At 35.9% G+C, this 9,422-nt stretch overlaps 2 protein-coding genes across 2 annotated transcripts; one reads left to right on the top strand and one right to left on the bottom strand.

The window, feature by feature from the left end:
• Positions 1-380: 380 nt before the first annotated feature.
• LOC110107460 (cationic peroxidase SPC4) lies at positions 381-6,803 on the bottom strand. The gene is made up of 2 exons (XM_020837731.2): positions 6,071-6,803; positions 381-1,509 (listed from the first exon to the last, which is right to left on the bottom strand). The coding sequence occupies exons 1-2, from the start codon at positions 6,500-6,502 to the stop codon at positions 895-897; spliced, it is 1,047 nt and encodes a 348-aa protein (XP_020693390.1). The 5' UTR covers positions 6,503-6,803; the 3' UTR covers positions 381-894.
• A 1,496-nt stretch (positions 6,804-8,299) lies between these two features.
• LOC114580577 lies at positions 8,300-9,175 on the top strand. The gene has a single exon (XM_028698534.1). The coding sequence runs from the start codon at positions 8,300-8,302 to the stop codon at positions 9,173-9,175; it is 876 nt and encodes a 291-aa protein (XP_028554367.1).
• Positions 9,176-9,422: the final 247 nt, after the last annotated feature.

Raw genomic sequence — 9,422 nt, 5'->3', positions numbered from 1 at the left:
ATTTGATCAAACACATTTAATTAATTCAATTTTAACGCACAAACACCCTGAACCCTAAGTTTAATTTTTAGCTAACACAAAGTTTGAAACATGTACACCGAAAGAAATCTATGAATAAGGTTGCTTTTTAATACAAATCTACCACCCATATGAATGTAATATATGTAATATGAAGTAGTATGAAAGAGAAGTGTGTAAGAAACAAATATTTTATTTATTTATTACAAAAAAAGGTATAAATTGGGGTCTGCTGAAAAGTAAGAAGGTCAAAACTTCACCACAACAATTTTAGATTTCTACACCTATGAATATAGGTTCAAATGCATTTGCTTATTGTCTTTTGGCTCTATGTCTCCTATAGAATTCCAAGAGACAGTTTCTCAAAGGAAGATAAAATAATTTCTTTTAGAGCCCAATGTATATTGTTTACCTTTCAACTTTTACAACTATTTGTACAACTCGATCTAAATACATTCTAGATTCTTTACATTTGACATTTGACTTTCACATTTACATTGAAAACCTAATTACATTCTAAGTACATTATACTTTAAGGAAAACATATAAAAAGGAAATAAGAGTGCAATGCAATCCTACATACATCTATTAAACATTGCGCACTATGCACGTAAAATTGTGTAAATATGTATATATATTTGAAGTTCATGATCACCTACTTGGAACTTACTCGAGTAAAGTTAATACCTAAATCAATATAAAGGACAACTTTAGGTAGAAGATTTAATCATTTAAAACTAACTTATTATGTTTTCAATATGCAAGCCACATGTTAAGCCTAACCAAACCTTGACCAAACATCTAGTAGCACTTAAGAATTTTGAAGGTTAATACATAGGCAGACTTCTTTAACAAAATATTAAAATCCCACCACTCTTAATAGACAGCCTTATCTCCTTCCTTCTCCATCGCTCGCCATATAGCGATCTTGTCATCATTCCTCGCCGAACAATTAGCCCTGATCTCCCCTTTCCCACCAGTCAGGACCCCGAGCTGCCCCATCTTCACCATCGAAAACACAAATTTCTCAAAGAAAAGCGTTTGATTCACCGCAAAAGACTGCACAATCGACTTAATTTTCGAGTTCATGAAAAGATCTTCATCTGAAGTGAACAGACCCTCTCTGTTCACAAGATCAACATAGTACTTATTGTCGAATGCGTTAGGGCTACGGAAGTCGAGCGGGGTGGTGTTGGTGGAACTGGCGGTCGGGCAGGTGAATCGGAGATGGTCGAAGAAGGCCCGGTTCATGGTGGGGTCGCGCGAGGGAAAGATCCGGTTAGAGAAGGAGGAGCAGTGACTGCGGCCGATGGTGTGGCCTCCGGAGAGGGCGACGAGATCGGCGGCGTCGAGGTTGATGCGAGAGAGGATGGAGAGAATGGTGGAGATGTTGAAGGTTGGAGCTGGGAGGCTGGCGAGGGTGGCGTTGCGTGTGGCGAAGCGGCGGCCGTCGCGGCGGCCGAGAGGGATTCTGTATTGGGGACCGCCAGACTGCAGAGGGGAGGGGCTAGGTTCGTTAGTACAGAAAATATTAATAAAAAACAAACTTTTTTTTCCTCATTAAAGCTCTTTTATGAGATAGCTGTCTTATTTACTCTAAAGAAATTTTTTAGTAAAAAATTTCTATAAATTTTCAGCACAAAAATGAAAAATGTATTGTTTTAAAAAAAAATTTATACTAAAAAATTAATTTAGAGTGTAATAAGAAAATTTAAGATGGTTTTTTTTACTATGTTTTAAAATAATATTTTAATAAAAATTAAAAATTTTAACTAATTTTTTAAGAAGCAATTAAAAAAATTCCTAATAAAATCTAAATAATTTTGTTGGAAATATAAAGTAATTAAAAAAAAAAATTTGAAAAGTGAAGGTGATATAGTTTAACACTTTCGCCTCAAATTAAATTAATAATTATTAGGTTAGCATAATTAATATTTGTAATGTTCATTTATATGTTTATCTATATTATTGTAATATATAACGTGTAATAAAAAATAATTATTCATAATAAATTAATCAGCTACGTCAACCCACCATCAAAATGAGTTATTAGCGGATGTTCGTGTCAAAACTATGTCAACCCACATGCTGACACGTGTTAGAACTATCTAAATATATTCAATCAAAATGAAATTCTATCAAAATCCATCAAAACTCAACGGAAGACAAAAAAACATATTGGCTTAATGTTTGCATCAAAATAATATATGAATGTAACTTTAATGTAACAAAAGTTACGTATCAAAATTTAAGCGCCCATATTTGATACTTGATCATTTATTTATATATAAGAATTAAAGTTGGCACTATATTGAATACAAATTAATACGTCGTCAAAAATCATCTTGATCAGACATAAATCTCTAAGGGGCTGTTTGGCAACAAGTGGGATTTAACTTTAGTGGGATTTAGTAAATCCTTTAAATCCGGATTTAGTAAATCCGAAATGTGTTAAATCTTGAAAACTGTTTGATATGCCAAATGTTAAATTCTGTTAAATCCTGAGAAACTGTTTGATAACATATTTCAGGATTTATAGCAGTTAGGGATTTAAATGTGAAAAATATAATTATAACTTAAAAATAAATTTATAATTAAAAATAAAAAATATAATGTGTTATAAATTTAATAATATGTTAAGTACAAATTACTTATTAATTATTATTTACACAATTAATTATATATTTAATAATAGATATATTAAATTATATTAATTAATCTAATTATATTAATATTTAATTACTAATTATACAATTAAGTTAAATTAGATAATTAATTTATGCACTAATTATACAATTTATTATTAAATTAATTTACTTAAATATTAATAATTTAAATTATAATAATTAAGTTAATCAATAATAACTTTTAGATGCTTCTATGGTTTTCCTTTCATCTTCTCTTTTCGTCGTTGCTCTTCGGCTTCGTTGCTTTGCAGATGTATAGATTGCACCCGTCGCTTCTGCGACTCCTTCGTGGTTGTTCGACTTTGCTCCTGCGATGACTTTCTAGTCATAATTAATAAAAAAGTAATAACATGTTAAATACAAATTATTCGTTAATTATTATTTACACTATTGATTATATATTTAATAATATATATTTTAAGTTATATTAATTAAGATAATTGTATTAATATTTAATTATTAATTATGCAATTAAGTTAAATTATATAATTAATTATTTAATTAATTTATTTAATTGTTAATAATTTTAATTAATTTATTTAATTTATGCACTAAATTACAATTAACTATTTAATTAATTTACTTGAGTATTAATAATGTAAATTATATTAATTAAGTTAATCAATAATAACTTAGAGGCGTCAAGGGTTTGCCTTTCATCTTGTCTTTCCGTCGTTGTTGTTCGGCTCCGTTGCTTTTGCAGGAGGTATAGAGATTGCAGGCGTCGCTTCTTCGAGTCCTTCGTGGCTGTTCGACTTCGCTCCTGCGACGACTTCAATCCGGATCGGAAGTTACGACATTTTGATCAGAAGCAAGAACGGGAGATCGCTGGCTGTGAAGGTAACTTTCTCCTTTCGCGCGCTTCTTCGGATAAATCCCGCTCGGATTTACTAAATCCGGCTATCCCTCGGATTTACTAAATCCCGGATTTAAGCTGTAAATCCGTAAATCCGGGATTTACTGAATCCCAGGATTTAACGCGCGCACAAAAACTGTTTGGCTGGATTTAGCGTAAATCCGACTTAAATCTCGCTGTAAATCCGATACCAAACAGCCCCTAAGGCATGTTCAAATAAAAAACTTCTAAGATTAAATTCAGGATCGTTAGGACTCTGATTTCAGAAAACTTAGACCATCTCTAACTGGAAAACACAATTTATACTCCAAAATGCAGTACCACTCTAAAATATAGTAATTTATTTCCAACCAAACTCAATTTCATAACATCGAAAAAGAATATACCGATTATATTCTTTCTGCAAATGAGAAAAATGACATTTGTGAATAGTGTGACGCCAATATTGGCATCGCATTGTTCACCTCTCGCAAAAAGCCGCTTAATATGGCGTTCAGTTGGAGCTCGCGACGACTACAAAAGCTTGTTTACGTTCGGTTGGAGATGCCCTCATAGTCAAACTGATTGTCTCGATAAGACAAACACAACGACACCAAAATTCGTCCAATCCGAGCCTAAATGAGTTTAAATCAAAGGCTTGAAGCATATTTGAAAGCTTCATAATGTTAATGAGATGACCAAATGATATATAAATATATCATGCTTATAAACAAATCGAAGAGCTTGACGAGATGAATCCAACGATTGCTTAATTATGACATAATTAAGACACTTAAATGCTGAAAAACTCTCTATACTTGATGGCAATATATGCTAGAATTTTCCAATGTAATGCATCATATTTGGTCTAGAATTTTTCATATTTATGAGTCACGCTTCTCCCAAAAATCTATAAATAAATTCTTACTCTTCACATAAAGGTGGGGGAGCTTGGATGCTGGGCTAGAGATTCAAGAGAGCTTTAAGGCTAGAAAAATCTCATAGCTCACCTAAAGCAACACCATTGATGAACCCTCGTTGCCCAACCGGCCGTCGTTGTTGGACCTCCAACCACCACCGTCGGATCACTACATGACCATCGTCGAAACTTTCATTGACACACCATCATCCCTACATGGCTGTCAATGTTGGACCTTGGCCCTACCGCCATCACTAAACTTTTGCCTATTGAAAGCCACCGCCGCACTTTCACTAGTTGACAGCCACCCAAATGTTGACGTCGACACCTACGTCGAGAGCACTGAGGCTTGAATAATCCTAGAGCTCCTCCAAAGCACCACGACTAATGAACTCTTGTCGCCCAACCGTAATCGTCAGACCTCCTCCCAGCCACCACCTCTAGATCTCAACATGGCCTCCATCAAAACTTTCATTGACCCACTGTCACCGTCGAACCTCCTCTTCCTGATCGTAGCTATCGGACCTCAGTAGTACCGTTGTCGCCAAACTTTTGTCTACTTAAAGTAACCATCAAACTTTCACCACTGAAAACCACTACCTTCGGACCACCATCATCTGATTATGGTCATCAGATTACCTTTGTCCGACTACGGTCCTCGGATCACCGTCCCCCGACTATGGTCCTCGGACCACTGTCGCATGTCGACTACAATACTCGAGCCACCGTTGCCCCTGACTACAATCCTCGGACCAATGTCACCCAACTGCAATCCTCAGACCACCATCGATTGACTACGATCATTCAATCATAGTATCGAAACTATGATCCATTCGACTTATGTCACCAATCGACTACGATCCCTCCAACCATTGTCTCCCATCAACTATAATTCTTCTAGTCTTTATCGCCCTCCAATTATGGTCCATCCGATCACTATCGTCCAACTGTGATCCCTCTGACCATAGTCGACTGACTGTGATCCCTCATCATTCCTTTATTTGATCTAGACATGTGTCAATTGTCTCTAACTATCTCCGCAAACAAAACTAACAAACACATTACCCATGACAACTCAATAATATTCTATAGAAATATTAAATGCACTAGGATCTCATGAACCACAATACACTATGTTTATCCCTTCTTTAAATAATATTCGAGTCATTTTGCTAGTTGATAGTAATGAGATAAAAGTTCAATGGATGTCATACTGACCGCAACATTTGATTATTTTGGAAAATGATCATATTTAAAAAAAATAATTAATTAAATTCATCATTTGAAGATTTGTAACTAGAAACCTATGTTGATTTCAAATACATTAAAATTTTTATCTATTTTTTCTTCCTTCAAAAACAATAATTCTATTTTCACACTTAAAATAAATTAAAAAATTTGACATTTTCTTAGTCATATTATCTATTTGAAAAATATTTTTTATCCTAACTCAAACTAATTATTATTATTTGTATACATGGCACTACCTAAAGATTATAAAAAAGAGAGAAATAAAAATATTTTTTTATGTTATATATTATATATAGATATATAATCTCTATTTAAAAGCAAGCAAGCAAAGAGCATTGAGGTTAAGCACGAAGCAGATACCAAGAATACAGAGTCGCGGGCAGCAAGAGCAACGACGTCAGCGCAAGACACCACGCGACCGCAGGCGTTATCGATCAGAACGCGGAGTTCATTGATGGCCTTAAAAGCCTCCGGCCTCAGCGTCAAATTCGGCGGCGCGTCCTTCTCGCTCGGCCCGCTCGCCGACCCGTCAAGCAGCACTGACCCGTCGCAACCCTGCACGAAGCAGTCATGGAAGTGGACACGAAGAAGCCCGGCGGCTAGCCCGATATCCTTCTCAAATTGTTCCTTAAGGAATTTGCGAACAATAGACTCCAGTTTTGGGCATGTCGACTTGTAGAAGGTGAAGGAGAGACCGTTTACTATGGGTGGGAGGCTCTGAGCTTCGGCTTCTGGTGGGGAGAAAGCTAAGGAAAGGGTAGATAGCAGGAAGAAGACGAAGGTGGAAGCCATAGTTAGTTTAGATATCAATTTGGTTAACTGTGGTGGCGAGATTAATGGGTAATTATAAGCGCTGGACTTGGGTCGTCGAGGAGGCCACTTCTTTAGACTAAAAAGAAAAGTAGATTTCAGTGCTTAAGGACAAGTGGGGAGCATTTTCGATTACCTTTCATCATGATCTTGAGAGAGTGGTTGTCTACATCTTTGTTGGTTGATTCTGCTGAGTTCTACTTTTGATGAATGAAAGGTATTATCGTGCTAATTTCATTGTGCAGTTAATGAAATTTCAGTCGTGCAATTTGTTTTCATTGGCTAGGAATGATCCATAAAAAACAAATGTGATTTTCTTAAGAACTTGTGGATCCAATTTCAGTAGTTCGAAAATTGAAATAAATTGCATGCGCTTTGAGTGGGTTGAATTTCCTGCATACGAATCATTGAGTTTTAGGAGAAATTATCAAGGTTTTGAAAACCGGACCGGACCGGCCGGTTCAACCGGTTGAACCCTGAACCGGCCGGCCGGCCGGTTACGGGTTGCTTAAGAACCGTTTCTGCAAAGAACCGGGATTGAACCGGTCGAACCGGCGGTTCGACCGCCGAACCGGAAAACCGGACGTGTTATAAAAAACCGGCCGGTTCAAATAAAACCTTGTATTAGCCGTCCGATTTAATCCAAAGGCTGAGGGAAAGATCGGTAAAAAAACAAATACAAAATTACTACCGTGAAACCCTATTCCTCGCTTCATTTCGCGATTCTTCACTTCGTCCAGGCGGAGCGAGACGCCGAGAAGGCGAGAACCGCGACTCCTCACGGACGGGAGGTTGTTTTGCCGGAGCGACGGAGCCGATCGAACTGAAGGCTTCCTTCTCTTGGTCAAGTGCTCCTCTCCTACCCACCGTGAGTTTTTTAATTTTCACGCGCTCTTATTTGCAGCCGACGGTAGGGTGTGAATCTTGATGAATTTTCTTGTTTAATAGTGGAAATTGAAATTGCAGTTGTGTGTTTATGTTTCAATGTTTCCTTTCCACCAAAATCTTTGTTTTTTTTTTTTTTTTGATTTTCAATGTTTCCTTTCCACAAAATGTTTTGAATCTATAAATGGAAACTAAACTAAGTTGAAATTTTCAGCTAATATTCCATCACTCGTACCAAAACCCACTCAAACAAAGATGATCACGCTTCTCTTGTTTATACCAAAATTTGTTATAATTCCATTGGATCCAACTGGATATTCTACCCTTTCCTCTTTTCATTATAAAAGAATATTAAAAAAAAAAACATATATTTCACATTCCATATCTAAAATGGAAGCAAAGTCTTCCTTTTTGTCAAGATGATGCCAAAATCTTTTCCATCATATCCAAATTATCAAAGATAAACCAAAACTACTGCAAACTTTTGGAAAAAATAGAAAAATACGATGTTTATACTTGGCTTATATCTGAGTCTCCATAAATTTTTGACATCTCAAATTATTAACATACCTTTGACAATGTTTCAAAATGAAACATGTTAAGCATCATCTACTATCATGAAATAGACTGCTACTTTCACAACTTTCCCGACAAAACAGAGTTCTTTTATTACAAGTTTCCTCGTTATAAGAAAACAATAGATCACTTGAGCATTGGTGTACATCTTGAATCTGTTGTGCAATTGCAGTATGTGGCATGAGAAGTGCTTAAGTATTTATGTATGCCTTTAATAGACTTTAACATTTTATGATTTATGATTGTTTATTAAAATTGTGTTTATGTTCTGATTGGTGTTTTTTGTCGTTCTCCACATACCTTAGCATTGATTACAAAATGGATCTACCAACAGTTTCGTCTCATGGTGTGCGTGAAAAGATTGATATTGCTTGGAGTCATTGTAGTGAAACTAAAGGTGCAGATGATAAAAAACAATATAGATGCCTACATTGTGGGATTATATATAAAGGTGGAGGAATTAATAGGCTAAAGCAGCATCTAGCAGGAGTAAGAGGTAACATATCTTCGTGCAAAAAAGTCCCACATGACATTCGTCACCAGATGATAGAAAATTTAAAAGAAATAGGCAAGAAAAAAGCACAAACCCAGGAGGAATTAGAGCAGAACACAACATTGTTTGTTGATGAACATATAGATGATGAAAGGGGGTCTTCATCACTTCCAAAGTCACAAACATCTGATGCACACCATGAAGGACTTGATAAAGGGAAGAGAAAGAAAGATGAAATAGATAACTTTTTTGCACCAAGAACTAAACCAGGTTCTCAACCCTCATTGAAAAGTGTAATGGCTTCCAAAGAAGCCATATATCGTGCTGATTTAGCAGTTGGAAGATGGTTTTACGATAGTTGCATCCCCTTCAATGCCATAAACTCTCCTTTTGCGCAGAAGGCAATTGATGCTATAGCTGCAATTGGACCTGGTTATAAGTTGCCATCCTATCACAAATTGAGAGTTAATCTTCTGCGAGATTGCAAAGAGGAATGTCGGTTGCTGATAGATTCATATAGAAGATCTTGGAAAGAAATAGGTTGCACACTCATGGCAGATGGTTGGACAGATAACAGAAATAGAACTTTGATTAATTTTCTTGTTTATTGTCCAAGGGGCTTAGCATTCCTGAAATCTGTTGATGCTTCTGATATTACAAAGGAGCGAAGACACTTGTTCACTATTGGTGAAGTTGCGTAGAATAGGTGGGCCACAGAATGTTGTGCAGCTATATAAGATAATGCCTGCCAAAATTAAAAAAGGCCCGTGAATTACTTACAAATGAAAGAATTTGGGCACATCTATTGGTTTCATGTTCAGCACACTGTTAAATCATATCTTAAGATTTTGGAACAAATTGCCTCACATTCAGGGCGAGATCATTGCCCAAGAGAGCTTCAAAAGTTACAATTTTCATCTACAATCATGCTTTATTCTAGCTTTGGCT

Source organism: Dendrobium catenatum, unplaced genomic scaffold (genome assembly GCF_001605985.2).
Source record: "Dendrobium catenatum unplaced genomic scaffold, ASM160598v2 fragScaff_scaffold_1105, whole genome shotgun sequence".
Classification (NCBI taxonomy): Eukaryota; Viridiplantae; Streptophyta; class Magnoliopsida; order Asparagales; family Orchidaceae; genus Dendrobium; species Dendrobium catenatum.
This window is presented reverse-complemented; position numbering and strand designations above follow the sequence as displayed.

Coding starts and splice junctions, on each gene's coding strand:
- LOC110107460 (XM_020837731.2), bottom strand. CDS start 6,502: ATGGCTTCCACCTTCGTCTTCTTCCTGCTATCTACCCTTTCCTTAGCT. Junction 1,510..6,070: donor CCCGCGACTCTGTATTCTTG/GTATCTGCTTCG, acceptor TCCCCTCTGCAG/TCTGGCGGTCCCCAATACAG.
- LOC114580577 (XM_028698534.1), top strand. CDS start 8,300: ATGGATCTACCAACAGTTTCGTCTCATGGTGTGCGTGAAAAGATTGAT.